The 18,731-nt window shown below is 36.7% G+C and overlaps 1 protein-coding gene across 1 annotated transcript in view; it reads right to left on the bottom strand.

Annotated features, from left to right (window-relative positions):
• Nucleotides 1-784: 784 nt before the first annotated feature.
• The window catches only part of LOC134848603 (serine-rich adhesin for platelets-like), a 75,491-nt gene continuing 57,544 nt past the window's right edge, over nucleotides 785-18,731 (bottom strand). Inside the window, exons 13-17 of the mRNA XM_063866122.1 lie at nucleotides 10,429-10,544; nucleotides 9,118-9,330; nucleotides 6,054-6,247; nucleotides 4,606-4,960; nucleotides 785-3,711 (exon numbers count right to left, since the gene is read on the bottom strand). Of these exons, the coding sequence (XP_063722192.1) occupies nucleotides 785-3,711; nucleotides 4,606-4,960; nucleotides 6,054-6,247; nucleotides 9,118-9,330; nucleotides 10,429-10,544 (3,805 nt within the window). The remainder of the gene's footprint in view (nucleotides 3,712-4,605; nucleotides 4,961-6,053; nucleotides 6,248-9,117; nucleotides 9,331-10,428; nucleotides 10,545-18,731) is intronic.

Genomic DNA, 18,731 nt, shown 5'->3' with positions numbered 1-18,731 from the left:
GGAGTAAGGATAACTAAGACGAAAACAATCATTCATAGGTGAGTTTGTTTACAAGTTTATATTCATCGTTTTGCTATTTGTCTTTATTATTGTCGCTAAAGTCGTCGTTCTTCGTCACCTGGACGAAATCCCCGCCCATCTTCCTTTAACTGATTCGTAAATTGAAATCCTGTCAAAAATAGGCTATCGATTGATTCTGATGCCCTCCAATTCGAGATTCGCCTCGATATTTTTGAGCCGCAGCCAAAACCAACAATAGCTACCGAAAATATTTCGAAGAGCTGAATAGACAAATAGAAGATCCCATTACTCATAAACAGTTGTTGTATGGTGAATACAGACTTTTTATCGTACTATTTAAGGATTAACATTGGGGGGATAAGTGATGTTTTTTTCGGCGGGCAACGACGTGCGAAGGAAATTGAGTAAAAGACCAGCAACCGACGAAATATATCAAGCTGTAATGGTAAGGAAACGAAATGTAAGTTAAGTTAGCATGAGTCACTCCAAGAGGGGCTGTTATAACGTCTATTTGTTACAATTCGTCATGAAGAAAACGGAAAACAACGACTACCGAATTTTCTTCCACTCCGACATAAAAAGTCTCCAGTTAAGGTCGTAAAAAGAATATAACATCGGCTGCAACTACTGGCAAACGTATAATAATAAACATTTAACATCAATGTTACGGTAATACAACCGACAACGATATAACATGGAAAATCTTTTTGGGGCTTAAAATGGATAAAATGGCTGCTTCCGCATGGTCAGAATGTTCCGATCATCAACTTTTCGAGACTTCATGCACCAATGGTTTAGGGTGGGCAGCTGTGGTAGCTGAACTACTTGGTACTGAAACTGGGGAGCTTCTAGAAACGTTGTGATGCTTCGTGTTGACAGCCGGTTGCTGATTTGTGTCTTTGTTCTCTTTTGAATTATCTTTAGACTGAGTGTAACAGCCGTTTTCTTTCGACACAGATGGTAATTGTGGCTGCTTCTTTACATTTACAGCGCCTGATGATGTTGAATTGGCTCCCATAATTTGGGCACCGTTTGACCCGTTTTGATGCTCGTCTTTTTTGCTACTTTGCTTCAACATCGGTGACGGTCTGTAATACTTGGGAACATATTTGTCAGAAAAATGTTTCTGCATTTGATAATTGCTGTTGCTGTTACTGTTTCCACCTCCTCCGCCTTTTCCATTGTCACTCGTTCCGTTTGCACTTGCGTGCGCTCCGGACAACGTCGACTGTGATGATGGTCCGTTTGCCAGACCCTGGTTATTACTGGAAACTACGATTGAAGGGTTCTGGCTTGGATGAGTCATATTAGAGTTAGCACCAGATGAAGTTGTAGAGGAGTTATACTGTAATCTACTATTTGAGTTTGTCGATCTAGGGACGTTGGCATCCATGCCTCCTTGATGCTCAGATTGCGACATCATTTTCTTTGCCATTGAGGCACCATAGCCCTTCCCAGAAGACGGAGAGATCGCCCTCTTCCTGTGCATCTGTTCAAGCGAGTGATTGTGTTCTTCGATCGCCCTTTGATGTTCTCGAACTTCAGAAGGAGACAGTTTTGGAACCTTATTGACCGGCGGCGCGGAAGACACGGCGGCACCTGTTGTCGCCGGTGGAACCCGTTGTAAGCTGGAACTGAAAACTGAGCTGGGCTGTCGAGATTCGTGCATCTTGTTGCCTGAATTCATTGAGCTTGGCAACGTGAGAGGTGTAGTTCCCTGCATCTCATTAACGCTTCTCTTGTTGAGGTAACTGTTTGCAACTGCCGCAGCCGTTGCGTTCGAGTGTCCTGCTTGAATCAAACTCTGTTGGAGAAGCACTTTACTCTTCTCTCGTTCATTAGCGGCCATCGCATTTGCTTTTGATGCTACAACTGCCGGATTTGCTTTGAAGTAATTCACAGACTGATGTTGAGCCAGACGATTCGCTTCCTGGGCTGCAGCCTGAGCAGCTGCCGAGTTTCCGGAATTCGCTCCAACTGAAGAATGCAGGTTGTACAATACATCTGCAGTTAGCTGGTGCTCTTTTCCAGCAAACCCTGGGTGCAATTTGAGAAGTTGATCTAGATGCTGGTATTCTGCCAGTTTCTGAAGTATCATCGGGTCTGATAGTTCCAAGTGTCTAGCGTAATCAGCAGCCGATACTGACCCATTAGTAAAAGATGCCTGACTTACAGCTGCAGCGAGATGTTGAAACGCTGGAGCATGCGACCCAGTTGGTGGTCTTAACGATGAAGATGTGGTGGGCGGAGGGGGAGCCCCTGGGACGGTTCCAGGGTACGGCCAAGGAGGCGCAGCTCCTCCCACCCCCACTGATGATAGAAGCGGCCAGTTTATTGGGTGATTTGAGGGCGCTTGGGGAACAAACAGCTGCTTGTTTGCATTTTGGTGCGGGAGGTAAAGTTGCTGCAACTGTTGTTGAATTTGCTGATTCTGAAGAATATACGCGGATAATTGGGGATCTAAAAGTGCCTGAGGAGGCAAATTTGGGAGGTTTTGGAGTGCAGCCGCTACGGCTAGCGCTCCATTTGCGTTCTGAGTAGCGGCATTTTGCGCTGCTTGTATGCTCTCTGCCCTTCGCCCCGAAACATTCATGGACGTGGAGGATGGAGGCGGTGCATTGGATGACAAAGCACCATTTGGGGGAGATGTCCTATGCTTGTTTTTATGAGCTGCGTCCATATTTTGCGATGTCATGTAATCAGTAGCCAATAGTTCATTAGTCAGGGACTTAATCGAAGCTCCAATGCCGCCGCCGCTGGTAGTAGTGCTCGGTATGTCGAGAGCGCCCGCTCGTTGTTCTCGCAGTCTCAGAAGGTCATTTGTGATCAAGAGAGGATTGCTGCCATTTAGTCCATTCAGCTGCATCATTCCAGTTGAGGAGTGGAGCTGACGCGCGGCTACTGCCAGCACCTGTTGTTCTGGTGTCATTTCCGACATGAGCGAGGGATATGGCACTGGGATACCCTGAGATATGGATCCGCCTAACGTCACTGCTGTGTTATTTGTGTAGTTATTAACCAGCTGTTGCATTTTCTCCTGCTTGTTCACTAAGGGCGATTTGCGATCATGGTGCGCGGCGGCGGCGGCGGCGGCGGCGGATAGTTGCGATGGGATGTGAAGAAGCGGGGGCGGAGCCGGCGGTGCGTTTGAAGTTCCCTTTGAGCTCGGCCGGCTGTGACTGTTCAACGGCGTTGGTGATATCGGACTCGTTTTGTCCAGAGGGTTGCGCGTGGAGCCTCCGCTTGAAGGCGAAATCGCAGACAGATTTGTCCCACTGTGCTGTAAATCTATTCTGAGCTGCTTTGAAATCGGACCTTCAATCGCCTCCCCATTGGCCAAGTTGCTTCTTATCTGAGACTTCATCATGTCAAGAGCTGTTTGCTTTTGACCTCCGATACATCCCCCTTTCAAAGCGGCGGGGGGCGACGACGAGCCTCCTAGGTTGCGCTGCGAATGCATCTGAAGCTGTTGACAATCAGACGGTACATGTCGCTGGAATAAATTATGATTGTGTTTCACATTGTAGTTGGGATTCAAGTCACTGAATAGCTTTAAGATGGGAGTTCCTGTCAAGTCCATATCTTCTGGGCTCACTTTGCTGTTTATTCCTTTACTGATTATGTCATCTATAGTGAGTTGTTTACTGTTATCCCCGACAGAATTTGAAGCGGCTGAATTATTGGCGAAAGCTGAAACATTAAGGCATGCACTTAATGACTGGACAAATATACTTTCTGGTAAATCAATCATACCAACTTTTATTCACGCCTAACAAACAGTTTCACAATGTACAGCATCATCTTAAGACTGACGTCAGACTTAAAATTCACAGTGGCTAAAATGTAGTAGCCTAGACAGGCTGAAATGAATATCATTTGAACTGATTTGTCGTGAAAATATCAAATACTTCGAATCAAGTACACAAGAACAGTAGCGGATTTAGGAGGGGGCGGGGGCGTTTGCTTCCTTTGTAGGGATCGGACCCCTGCCGACCCATTGGAAACCTCCTTTGTACTATTTTACCATATCCATTTTTGGCTGACTGACCCTAAAATTTTTCTAAAGGCGCCTTGGGCGCCAAAATATAGTTATTTCGAGGGGGGAGCGCGCCGAAAAAACGCCATTTATGGTCAAAATTTTCCAAAAAGTGCCTAAAATCGCCTTTTTGACCTGTTTTTTTTCCAAAAATTTGCCTGTGGCCGAGGCGCACAAAATTTGGTAAAAATAAGGTCTTTATAGTGATTTGGGAGAGCTCCGAATATCAAATTTGTTCGCCTAAAAAGAGGTCAACAAAATTTTCGAATTTTTTTTTTTTTGAAAATCTGCACCCCTCGAGAAAATCATAAATCCGCCCGTTCTACAGAATCTTACATTAGAAAAAAGTCAAGGCCAAATTTTTGAGACATTTTGACATTCAGCAAAACCATACTTTTGAATTTTTAGCTTGGTTTTCCAAAGACGGTTTTTTGTGTCGATAATTTAAAAAACGTAAAACTTATCGGTAGCCGCCGATAATAATTTCCTACAATAGATATCTCCGGAACATAATAAAGGAGAATTCAAGTTCAATTGAAAGATTATACCTTTAGAAAACACTGGTTGTGTGGAGACACTTGAGCTGACTATGCCGATATTGTTGTTGTTGGGAACTGCGGCGACAGGGGATCCGTCTGCCAACGTGTACTTCCTCATAATGTGACTCTTCATTTGTGCGGGAGAATTACCGCCGCCTTCAGTTGCGGTCGTTGTATTGGCGGAGCTCAGTTGCTGCGGGTCGTCCGCATCGTCTGTTAAATAGTCTGTATCGTCGGAACCTGCCTGATGGTTGGTAGCTCCTCCTGATTCAACCGTGGATCCCGTTCCGTTTCTTCCCGAGGCCGAATGGGAACCTCTTGTTGCGTTAGAGCTACTACCGATCCTGTTTCGTCTACTTGCGACCTGAAATCGATAAAAAATACATTCATAAATATGTCAAATTTCACTCACAATCCAAGACAGAAAAACCCAATTCTTCAAAAATGTGAAGAGACAATTTGTTTCTTCCCAGACGGGTTGCATGAATTGATCATGCTTAAACTTATGACGAAGAATGATGTCAATTAGCGGCTTAAAAATGATAATTAGTAATACAAAACCCGGCTTTTTATGACAACCAGACGAATCTAAGGCCAAAGTGTTACCCGAAGACGGTTTTTCTTATGTTAAAAAAACTAGTCTTTTGATTCTCATCCAGTATTTCTACCTTTATACTGCTTAATGGAAACTTCCGAAGAAACATCAAGACAATATATTTTTAGAATTATTCATTTAGATTGCTTTTACAATTGACACCCCTAACAAAGCTGACAAAAAAAACTCACAAAGCGCAGTGAATTTCACTCTTCCCAAGTCGATTTACAGACAGTTTTTCGGAAAAATCCCCGCAGCAGCATTTTAGCAATTTTGTCCTAGACACTACATATGTCACAATCTTGGGCCAGTACATGTATTTTTCAACATATAATAATTTCATTAAAAAGTGCCAATAACCGTTTTGACTATGTTTTGCATGTAAATTTGAAGTTTGCGACAACCTTAAGACATTAACTGTCTCAAAAATTAGCTCTTGCAAACAAAAAATTTCCAAAATGCAGGTTCTTTTTAATGAACTTATAGAGAATAGCAAAAAATGCATTAGAAACATTAATTAAAATAAAGAGCAAATGACCTATTTTAGAAACCTTTTGCATGCAAAAACTAACTTTTCAGTCAGTTAGTAAGACTCAATGACAACTAAAAACTCAAAGTTGCATACCAAAAAAATTGCTCAAATTGGCATATTGCTTTTTCAAATTAGTTTTGTCTGTTCAATGTTTTAGCTACTTGTTTATATTATAAATGTTTTATATATTTTTATATTATAAATGTATTAGCTACTTATTTATATTATAAATGTATTAGCTACCTATTTATATTATAAATGTATTAGCTACTTATTTATATTATAAATGTATTAGCTACTTATTTATACTATAGATGTAGTGTTGCATACCGTGGTTTTGGTCCACTCTGAAACTAGGTGGTGTAACTTGTGGCTGTTCTCTAGGTAGAAGTGCCTGAGTTGTCTGTCTGTCTTGGAGGGTATGGCAGCTCCCAGTCTCTCCCAGTCGAGGCCGTGGTTCTTCAACACACTCCGGTACCTTTCTTCTTCCTCGCTAGTCCACGCTACACTGCCACTGGCCGCCGCTGAAATACAACAAAACTTCATCGTCAGAATCAATCATTATCATCATGAGTTTGACCCTATACTCAGTCAGTTAGTTAATCGGCAGTGAAGAATTTTCATTTCTCTGCCCATCGCACGTCGCCAAAATATGAATTATATAGCTAACAGAAGGATGGATAAAAGAACTCAAACAACCCGAAAAAAAGTTGACTAGAAAGTTTGGAAATTTTCAAATTTAAAAATATATCAGGTTAAAGCTCTTTAAATTTCGATAACTGGCGCTAAGATTGGCACTTTTATCTTAAACTTAACCCAATTTAAGAAACCTGGATCAATGGGTATATTTCTTACTCCGCTGAAAAAACTTCAAATTAAAATTCACTTTCGAAACTAGAAATCGATCATGTTGTTGCACTCCATTTCCATTTCGTAATTGGAGAGCGCAATTTGCCTGCTTTTTAGCAAACTACCTTTAGCAGTAAGATGATTTTACAATGCATCACTAGATCATTATAGATGCACACACTTAAAAAAACATGTTCTCTTCTTTTAAAAATTGATTTTTTTGCATTGATTTTTTTTATTAAATGTGTTCCAACCGTAGTTCTACAATATACAAAGAGGCGAAGCTGTCCTTCGCAAACACAAGCGAGAACACGAAAAACAGCAGTTCTATAAAGTGCAATAAGAAAAAATAGAAATAAGCCTCGACTTAGTTAAAAAAAAATTCGGCTATGTCTCGGATTCGATCTGTGATCTAGAGATTATGAGTCTCACGCACTAACCACTCAGCCGCGGACGCTTAATAAATCACAAACATTAACCACAAAAAAACAAAGAACGTATGTTATGAATTTGTCAAGGTAACAGATCGTGATTATAGCAAAAGTTCCACCAAATACCTGAACACTTTTCATGAACACATTAATTTGCGAGCTAGGTTGGAAAAAAGTAAGATTCGCAATAATACACTATTTCTTGCATGCTCGTTAGGGTAATCAGCAAGTGATTAAAATCTTGGATAAAACTGGATTAAGAGCCATTTTTCTTTAACTCTCGCTGGGATATCTAGACATAGCAAACAGATAGCTAAATTTTTAAAAGATCAAAAATACTAAAAACTATTGATTTTTAAGCATTTGCTATGAAAAAAGATAATAGTATAAAGGTCTTGAATCTTTCTAATTTTACAAGATCTTTCTCGTCTTTCTCATTTGAAAAAAAATGAATCATTAAGTAATTTAGTTTTCCGCTAATGAAATCTTAACTATATTTTTTACTTTTGAAGCAAAAATTCAATCATATTTCAAGTGCTGTTTACACTTCGTTATTGAAGAGCGTAATGTGCCTTCCGTAGAACAAATCAATTTGAAATGAAATTAAAAGGCAAATTTGACCAGTAACAAAACTTGGGTTTTTTCCTGGAGAAAAAATTGTTCAAAAAAATAAAATGCTTTTTCGAAAAAAAAAACAGCCAGTTAATATTTTTGCACCATTTCTACTTATATTTTATTAGAGCGTTAATTTAACCTCCATTTCTGAATAAATCAAAAAGTAAGTTGAAAAAGAAAGGTTAATTTGAGCCTCACAAATAAAAAATGACCGCCGAAAAAACACACGAACTAAATAAGAGAATATTGATTCATTGACATTTAATATTTCAGTTCAAAAATTCGATTAAAAACTGGGAAAAAGATTAAATTTTATGCTCTATGTTAATTAACCTTTGTTGAAATTTCCACCATTATTTTTAGAAATCATCCATGGCAGCATGTACTTCAGATGAAACTAATCTATAATAATAGCTGATATCGCCGAAAAATTATCTTCACAGCATCAAGAAAAGTTCAACAATTTAAAGAATTACATTTCCTTTTAGCGGAAATCAGGCTTTCCCAAAAAAAACTAGCAGGAACAGCGATATGTCTGCTTTTAATGCAAAGCAATTAATATTCGCTCAATAATTTACTTCCTGCGAAATTGGCTGATTAAATTTTTAATACTAGCCTCGATGTTCGAGTATTTTCAGTTGCTACTTGGTTTTGAAAGGAAGCGCAAAAAAGTGATGTCCTGGTTGGAATTGAATTCGTCAGGATATACGTCTGCTTACAGTGAAACATAGCTCTTAAAAGGAAATTTGAAATGCTTATTAGCCATGTAACCTTTGTTCACGTCAGATAATACTACCTTTGAAAAAATAGTTTCCCTGCTTAAATTCAATTCAATTTGGAGCTTAGAAACACAGCTGTAGTTTTGAGCCTTTATCCGCGAAGCTAATTTGTAGATGTAGATGTTTTCTACAGGTTTTGAGGTTCTTCTTCATACCAACGTTTTAACTTGCCAGAATATAATCGTGTCATGTTTGTTTTTAAGATCATGAAATCTATCATAAAATGAATTTCAATGACCACCTATCCAATACATGTAAAATGACCATGAAACCAGCGCCTCATCTCTTAAAAGCAGCCAATATCTTTGTAAGAAAACAATACCACGTTTTTAATTTTTCCGGCCGCAAAATCAGGCCATCCCTATATCCGTTCAACTTCATCATGTCTATCTAGTCGCCTATTTTATTTCAAAAATCACCGAAAACCTTCTCAATTCCAAGTCTATTAACATAACATTTGGAACGCAAAATGCATTCCGTTAAAAAACTATAAAAAACTATCCATTTTTTGTAGCTTACAATTTCAAGATGATTGACTTTTTTTCGAGAAAATTGGAACAATGCGTAATTTTTTATCACCGAGAAATCTAAAATCTCACTTACAATCATGCTTCAATTTCCACGAAAAAAAAAACAGAAAAACCACTTGACCAAAATAAATGAGAGTTCACTTCGTTTATAAACAATTTAAATCCGACCACTATTTGTTCTAAGACTCACCTTCTTCAGCTGAAAACGCTTGAGCTGCACCCTTGGCCGATGAGTTTGGCGACACCGAGGTGCTTCCCGACTGTGGATGTTGGTGTTGGTATGAGTTTGACTGTTGGTGCGACTCCTGTGAGCTCGATGAGCCTATGACGTGTTCTGGGTCTAGCAGCTGGGTTATTCTATTGTAGCAATGAGCACAGGCCTTCGTTACTCCTTCTGTGATTCCTATTTTATAAAAAAAAATCAATGCATAAAAAGCCACAAGAGTTGCATTAAAAAATTAGTTTTCAAGAGGGGAACAATTTCTCCTATCATTTACAAATTTAATTAACACTTTTTAAAAATAACATCTAGTAAGAACACCGAAAAGCCACTTAGCTGCGTATCTAGTGAAGTCTCAATAAGAGATCAGCCAGTGCTGAACCCATTCATCGGCAATTTTTAAACACTTAAACGAGTTCAGCAAAGTAAATTCGAGAAAACCGAATGAATAAGTATTATAGTTTTTAAACTCAAAATTCTTGAGACGAGTTCATTTAAGTAAATTCGAGAAAACCGAATAAATAAGTAATATAATTTGAATTCAGAAAAGTGATGTCGAGAGCTTGCGATTTGACCGTGTGAAAAAACTTTCTGCTTTTTAATAATAATTATGAAATTAGGGTTTTAACAAGTTTCGCTGTTTTAACACCTTCATTCGGTTTCATAAAAACGTTGGTATCACAATCAAATGCTTGCAGATGTTATCAACTATGATATGATTATTTCCAAGATTCTGAACCAAATTTCCGCCGATACATAATTAAAATGAACTAAATAGCATCTGCTAAAAACAGTAGCATAAATTTTGATTTTAATACCTATTTTGACACGAGGTTTTAATTTATTGTAGCCCTACCCTAGTTTCTTATTGATTAAGATAACAAGATCGTATACACTAGAGCCTTGATATCGGAATGAGGTCCCGCCAAATGATGATCTTGGATGACTGGAAGCATTCTTTTTAAGAACTTTTTGATGACTTGAGATTAAGTTAATTTCCTTGAACACCGATAATTTTTTTTTCTCAAAAAATCATCAAAACAATTTCTACTTTTCGAAAAAAATCACAAAATTATGATTTACTTTAACTTCACTCCTTCGCCAACTGCCGCAGGAAAATTGATAATCGACACCATATTTATGAATTAAATCAATTCCACAATCTTAACCGTTTAACTGGTACTGAAGAGATGTGGATATTCATTACTGAGTACCGTGTAGGGTGGAGCAAAGAGGGTGGATTGTGAAAAGATGCCTGTGATTTTTCGAACGCTTACTAACCTAGCTCAGTTTGTAGTGCTTGTCGCTGTTCGTGGGAGAGGGAGTCGAACTTTGTGTGGAGACACTTGAGCTTTCGATGTCTGTTCTTGTTATGCGTGCATAGAGGTACAGGACAACTGAAACATCATCATAGCCTTGTTTAACCTCCAACAATTCAATATAGAATCGAACCAAGTAGAAACAATTAGAATACTGACAAACAGTGCGCTAAAAGAAGTTCTTTTTCGCGCGTTAATTTTTTTTAGCCCACCGGCGACCTGAACCTTGAACTTTCAAGTTATAAATTAGTCTTTAAACCTCGAGAGTTGTCGCTTTCCTTAAATTTTGCGAGTCGTCTTTTGCTGTGTGTTGTTGTGATACACTTAAAGTCTCTGCCCGGGATGCGAAATCAAAAATGCTAAAAATGCATTTATATAGCAACCTTGATTGACTTTAAGTTGAAGCATCCAAAATTCATTGATTGAGACAATTAATGTTCAGTGCTTCTCTGGTTTTGGGGTAATGAAAAAAAATCAATTTCCATAAAGTACCTTGAAGTGAAGTTTATTTAATTTCGCGTGAGTAATATCAACGTACTGCAAGCTGTATGATTTAACTTTAATAAGATTAAGTTTCGATATACGAGGGTCAATTTTAGTCAAGAAAACATGTTCCAATTATGTCCACAAAAGGCCAAAGGCTTCTGTTTACTTTCCCAAAAAAGATTAACAATCATAGTTAATATTATCAAATTAATTACTCGGCCAAAAAATAAGGCCTGTCGGCTACGGGTAGCAATATTCAATCTCAATCAAGACTTTCAAGCTTCACTAAATCAGAGGGTTGATCGGTCTGGAATTTTATGGAGAAAAAGTAATAAAAACCAGTCTCGTATGAAAATAATAAAAAATAATAAGCAACTTACCAAAGTCAGACTTTTTTCCACTTCAGTGGGCAAATAACAATCATGAAAAACAACGGAACCAAAAAGCGATAAAATAATGAAAAAAAAATACTGCTGCAAATAATAACTTCGTCAGGCGAAAAGGCACAAGAACGTCGCTCAGTCATACTAATTATAACAAATAACAGCAAAAATTATCTGAAAGTAAACTTCTGACAATCTCGATAACACGCCGCGCGTTTATTGGTTTATTCAAGCCTCTTTGTTTTTCAGAGCTTAACACAATCTGTTTTTTTCTTCGGTCTCAGATGATGGTATTACGTATCAATTGTAGTCTGAAACAGATGACTGAACTAGTTCAAAGACTAACGTTCCTTACAGGAGCCGAGGCAAAAATGGGAAACAAGGAAGTTAAATGGTGCTCCGATGTAATTTTTCCGCACAGCTAATTAGAATAATGAAGTTTGAAAAATAGACTTCAAAGGTGAGCAACGTTTTTGATGTTCCTTCTAGTGGAACGCAGTCAATCAGTTGATTTAATGCAAAAATTAGGCAAAAAAACGATGAAAATTCGATTATGATGATGATGATGGATTTTTCAAACTTGATCGAAAAAAGTAAAGTGCTAAAAAACGTTTGTACAATTCAGTTCAGGGGAACAAATGGCAGGTATTAAGCTAAAAAGCAACATTCTAATCTTGCTTTTATGTCAGGTAATGTCGCGGCGGACGGGGAGCTTCCCTGTCTGATATAAATGACAGTGATGTATTATGCAAGAGGTAAAGGCAGCTCCTCCAATTGCAGTTTGAAATAACACACACACACACATGATAAGATTCAGCCCACGCGCTACGCTTCGTCGCTCTGTGGGCTGTAGAAAGGGACGGAAGACCGAAAATGACACTTGGTGGAAAGGGAGATTTGAACTTAAAAATTGATAGCCTCTTTTCCTCCTTCACCTGAAAATAATCTCCGCGCTCAACGTTCTTAAAATACGAAAGAAAAAATTCTACTCCAATTCCACGGGCTGTTGAATTTACCCGTCTGCAGTGTTTTTTTTATATACCTCCAGTTAGACCATCTTTTCCCTACTAACCCCGAAGTCGTTTGGCTTACCCGCTTGGCGCAACGGTGCTTACGCTCCAATGCAGACAAAAAGCACCAGTGGATGTCTCAAAAATAGAACAAAAGCAAATTTAAGCCAAAGAAAAGAAGAATTTAAAAGTTAATCAGTCGAAAAATACTATTCAATGCAAACAAAGCCAAGCTTCAGTGGTTATTCTTCCTCACCACAGCGGATCTTTCACTTCGCCTAAAATCTAATTTTCAAAATCTATTCGAGCTGCATATTTAAACAGGCCGGGCTAAATCGTCCGTGTTTACATATTTCATTTCCTCCGTTCACCATTTGAGACAAATTCAGCCCCTGGCAGTGAAAAGAGAGAAAACACTAGTCGAAAAGAAGAGAAAGGGTGATAAGCTTTCACAGATTTTACTTACAATTATTCACATCAGAGCGAGACAAGAAATGATTGAAGAATTTTCAATATAAGCGGAGGCTTCCGATTATTGTACAAATATAAAGAAGCAGACAAAAAAAATCGATTTGGAGACAGATTAGTTTTTGTTTCTTTTAAATCTGCAAACTAAGTGGCATCGAAATTGGTATTGGTATTTCACGCAATAATGCAGATTAAAAACTCTTTTAATGTCTACAAAGCCACCAAGCATCTGGGATAATGGCAGGAAGTTTAAAAATGAACTGAAAAAAGGGAAAATACTCCGCCATTCGCTAATGTGCACGTATTATCTTTCATTTATTCTCCTTTCATTTGTTCAACGCAAATGAAAAATTGTTAAAATAAATTTTAAAAGCGTGCACAGATTTTTAAGAAATTCAAAGCGCACCAATTCAAATGCACATTCCTTTGTTGAAGAGCCTTCAGCTATACAAGCAAAAACAATTCGGAACAAAAATATCAACAGCGAAAGAAAGTTCGCGCAAGATAAAAACGCATTCAACTGAATGTTAAAATTATGACCAAAACTTGTCCATTGATCTAGTGTCACGGATATCTAAGACCAACAGAAGAAAAAAATGCGGTAAAAACCTAGCCAGTAGTTGAAAACAATATACACAAGCAATATAGACAGAAAAAGGAACAAAAACAGTTCTTTTTAACTATTTCCTCCCCTTTTGCTAAGTGGGGGTGGGGGGGGGGGGGGGGGAGAGATTGGTTACTAGGTACAAAAATTACATATGTTTAACCAATGAATTATCTCTGTATAAGGGGTGGCATTTCCTCACTAAGTACCCTGGGGGAGAATAGTTGAAGAGATCCCAAAAAAAACCTATTTGAAATTAATAGTTGTTTTTATTCCGTTGAGAAAACAAAAATGTCATCTAAATTTTGAGCGTCATTTGCAGTGATAAAATTTTTTAAAACTCCAGAAAAATGCTCTGAGTCGAGAAAAAGCGTTGTAAAATTTAGGCTTTTCAGATTAATTTTAGAGCGAAGAGTCAGAGAGATGTTACTAATGCCTAAGGGCAGCTTAGTTTGGCAACGCACACCCTGCAACTTTCTTCAACTAAGAATGTTGGAACTAAAAATGCTGAAAAAACTGAGCGCACCGAGAGTAGCGATTGCAGTGCACGTAGCACAAAAATACCTATCACAGTAATGTGCAAAAAAACTTTGAAAAACTATTCATTATTTTTCGAACTAGAGTAGTTTTTCAAGTTGCATTCGAAAAATACCAAAACAAAAAAAGGAAAAAAAAATTAATATTTTTATTTGCACAGGAGAAGGCAAAGAAGCTGCGAAAACTAGCTCTCTTGGCGTAAACTAAGTTTTTCAAAGCTTAAAAAATTTACTATTATTTCAATAGCGACTAATCGCTCACTCGACTCACTCGTAATTAAACAAATCAAAACTTCAACCCGAATCTTACGACCCTTTTTTCCATTTTTTATGTCATTCGAATAAATAATTTTAAAAATTTCAATGCGCCAGTTTCCATATTTGCTTTTGAAAATTATACCTGAGCTCCCATTGAGAAATGAACTTGAATATAGCCAACAGAAAGTGGGAAAAGTGTCAATGAACGCAAGAAAAAACCTGACTTGTTTTTTGAAAATGTAGCCAACGGACAGTTGGAAAAGAGTCAATGAATACAAAGAAAGAGAAAACATAGCCAACTGACAGTTGGAAAAAGTAACGAACACAAAGAAACTGAAAAAAAAATACGTGTTTTTTTTTTCAAAAATCTTTAACTTTCGAAATTCGGAGAAAAACTTAGATGGCCTAAAAATTGCTTGTTAAAATTGACCCAAATTGAGAAAACTGGATCTACATGTATAGGTAAAACTTTTATTTCACTGGGAAATCTGATAATTAATTTTCATTTTCGAAATTAGAAGTCGATCACGTTTTTTCGTGATCTTTACAATTCTGCTGTGCGATAGTGGAGTTTGCCTTCCTTTTAACAATAGAAATGCACTGAATTTAAAAAGAACGAATGACAGGTCAAACCGCGAAAAATCAAAATTGAGCGTGAACAAATTTTAAGATTTTCCTCTGGGAAATCTGAAAACAAATTCCAATTTCAAAAATAGAAGTTGATCACGTTTTTTCGCACGACATTCACGTTCGTAGAAGAGCGCAATTAGTCTAACTTTCAGCAGATGAATTGAGCTCAAAATGTGCACATATACCTAAGTGCATTTGTATATGTATTAATATGTATGAAAGCACATCTATAGTTCTTAGAGCATTTCAAGACTTTTTCCTGAAAAAAAAATTACGTATATAAGAGTCTAAACTACATTCATCGACTCTTAATAAAACTGGCTCAATTTAAGAAAACTGGTTCAATGAAGAATTTTAATATTGCTTTAAGAAATCTAAAAATTTGAAAGCGATTTTGAAAGTATCAGTTTGAAAAATTAATTACGTTTTTTGAAAAACTAAAAAATAGTAACTTATTACACAATTTGTCTTCTTATTCGCAAAATGAAGTTGAAATTATTTTTAAAATAAATTTAAAAAACCGCTATTTTACAAATTTGAGCGTAACACAATAGATTAAAAACCACACGATCTAAATTAGGATCTTCACTTCATTCGTTGGCACTTAAACACTTTTCAACCTAATACAAACAGAAGCAAAAAATGAATACAAAGCAAAAAATGGATATTCCAACTGTCTTTAAGCGTGTCAAAAATCACTTGTTGAAAAAATTGAATAAAATTTTGCAAAAAAAAATGAAACTACTTATGAACTTACTTCTGGGTAAACCATTTCCGTAAATAATTTAAGCAAAAAACACTTGGCCAGAATTAAGTTGACAAGACGTATTAGTCACTTGGAATACACAGCACTATTGGAATAGAGCAGACGTATTAGTCTGTTGGGTAAATAAAAAACAATCATTTGCCTTCGCTTTAAGTGTTGGCCTGATGAAATTAAATTGGGCGAGATGATTTGGCGGTCACATATGATGTGTTTTGAACTTGATTTGGTAATTGAGGGAGACGGAACAGTCCTAACAAATGTCAGTTTGTATGGCAAGCAAACAGATAACTAGTTGGCAAGAAATAGTTGCAGTTGTCAGTGATAACAATTTTAGAGTCAATTCAGAAGAGACGGTAACTTTAAGGGTCAGTTCACTTCTGGTATTTCTGTTCGCCTGTTTTGTTTGTTCGGTGTCTTTGATCTCATTTCAATTATGTCGCATTCGGGTTAATACCGAGAAGGTAAATTGAGTGAACAAACAATGCCTCGCTTCTTGTACCATCTCCCCTGTTTCACTCACTGTGTAAACTGGGGCAGGGCGCATTTCAGTTCACGACACGCCCAGTTCACAAAGACGAAAGTAAACTTAGCAGATACGACAAAAAAACACTTTCACTTCGTTTCAATGATCTCTTTTGATTTATCCCATAATCAGCTTTATGAACACAACTAATCATTCTAAAACTAAGAAATTTGTTCAGTTTTTCCAAAAATTGAACAAAAAAATCCGTAGAAAAATTGAGCGGCTTATGAAGTGGATCAATTGCGCAGCATCAGAGAGCTTTATGCTTCGGCCGATTTAGTATCACGTTGACGAAAGTGGGATAATATTGGTAGACGAAAGATAAACGTTATATCACATTTCAGGGAGGAGTTTTAACAGTTTCGAGGTCTAAATACCATCATGCGTACTGAACTGATACTGATAATAAAATGTTCACTTTTCAAAACAAAGACTCGGTCAAAGCTAAACAGCGGTGCAAATAAATTTTGGCGGTCAAATAAACTTTCAAATAATAAAAATATAAAGGATACAGCAAAAAGCTAAAGGTCACAGTACAGAAACTTGAGAAATTGAAAGGGATTATGTGACGAAGCTCCTACATGCTCTGGTCCACAAAAGATCAGAGTGATTATATTGGTGATTTCGTCACAAAAAAAGAGGTAATATAAACCATCGATAACAAAAACCTTTTGTGGTTTGAATGAGCACACCAGACAATGCTGATATAACAATAAATTGCAGTTGCGTCACAAAAAAATTCGAGATGTTTTTACAGAACGAATAAAATTTAAATTAAAAAGAGAATGTTAGATATGCCCAATCATGTCATTTTTGAACTAAAAATTTTACAAAATCACAAAAAAAGTTTACCCTGATTAAAATTGGGAAGTACAGTTTTAGATAAATAAAATACAAATATTACTTAAGACAAACAAGAATAGCCAGTTTCCATGCAAGGAGCACAAAATGTTCCATCAACATCCACTTTTGCATCCAACAATGTTTCAGCAACAACGACAAATTATGTCATCTTAATATTCTATGCATTTCAATATTTTCGACGACTTTTTGACAAATCAAACCACAATTGAAAAACCAGGATTAACATGTATTTTTTTATTTCACTAAGAATTATAAACATAGCCAACAGAGAGTTGGAAAAAACGCAATGAACGAAAATAAACAGAAAAAACATACTGACTAGTTTTTTTTATTAAAAATCAACTCTCGAAATTAAAAAAAAAATAGATTATCTTAAAGCTCTCAGAATTTCTAGAACAATTTATGATTGGCATTTTTTGATAAAATTAACATAATTTGAGAAAATTCCACTTTCGGAACAAAAAGTCGATTACGTTTTTGTAAACATTACACTTTTGCTGTTCGATAGTAGAATTTGCCTTCGTTTTAACAAAGAAAATGAACTCAACTTAGAGAAATCAAGTAAATTTGAGCCTGAACAAATTTTAAGACTTTTCCTTAAAAAAATCATCGCGACCTATTTAAGAGTCCGTAACACGTTCATCAATTCTTAAAAAATCAATCGAATTTCGAAACTAATGAGTTTTTCTGCCATTTGCATTATTGTTATTGGAGAGTATAATTTACATTCCATTTAGCTACTCAAATTAAAAATGAAACTATCAACTGAAAATTTGAGCGTAGAACAATTTTAATCCTTTTCGAGAACAAAAAACTCAATTCATTCTCGAAAAAGTTCCTTTTCATCCACTCCAAAATCAATATTATTTGGCTCATTCTTGAATCTGATTGGCTGAATAAATCAATTATTTTTGAACCAAGCTTTTAGTGTTTATAAGTTATAAAACGAGATGTTAATTCGTCTCCAATAGTTTTTGACCTAAATTTTTGATAACTATTAGTTTTGGAATGTCGATATGCACTAGCTAAAATTAAAATTTGAATAGTAACCTTTTAAGCGCAACAGATAAATTTTTCAAAACGATAAACAAGCAGTCCATGTAGTCTCAAAACGCATTTAGGATGCGTTCGACATGACATAACGTTTGGGAACAAAAATATTTCAGGTTCAATCCCAACTCTACAATTGTCTTTCAGATATTGGTCTAAAAAAACTCCCCAAGCACATATATTCCACATTATTCGAAAGTCGGTAAAATAATATAAAGCAAGGTAACCGAAATTGAGATTTCAGGCAAACTTCACTTTTGTTGAATTTTTTCTCCTGGAGTCAGTCAGCAGAATTCTTCTATGCCTAACAAAGCCTAATCAGCAGTGTACGAACAGATGACAATTTTATAACAAGCAACAATTTGAGAAATGGCAATCAAAGGAAAAAACGCTTGCACCGTTGCACTTAAATTTGACACGAGCGGTATAATAAGCGTGAATCAGTTTTTGACGCTTAAGCTAATGTTACAAATTGTCGCTGGTTTTTCCGTAGATACAGGGAACGGAAAATTGAACTTCTTCGTAATGGATTGATAATGATTCCAAAAATTAATTCATCAGTTATAATACAGTGAAGTCAGTCTTACTACACAGCCACTTTCTTGGCTTTAAATTAAATTAAAACACAAAACATAGCAAACAGACAGTTGAAAAAGAGTCAATGATACAAAAAAAACAGAAAAAAAT

This window comes from Symsagittifera roscoffensis, chromosome 6 (genome assembly GCF_963678635.1).
Source record: "Symsagittifera roscoffensis chromosome 6, txSymRosc1.1, whole genome shotgun sequence".
In the NCBI taxonomy this organism is placed as follows: domain Eukaryota; kingdom Metazoa; phylum Xenacoelomorpha; order Acoela; family Convolutidae; genus Symsagittifera; species Symsagittifera roscoffensis.
This window is presented reverse-complemented; position numbering and strand designations above follow the sequence as displayed.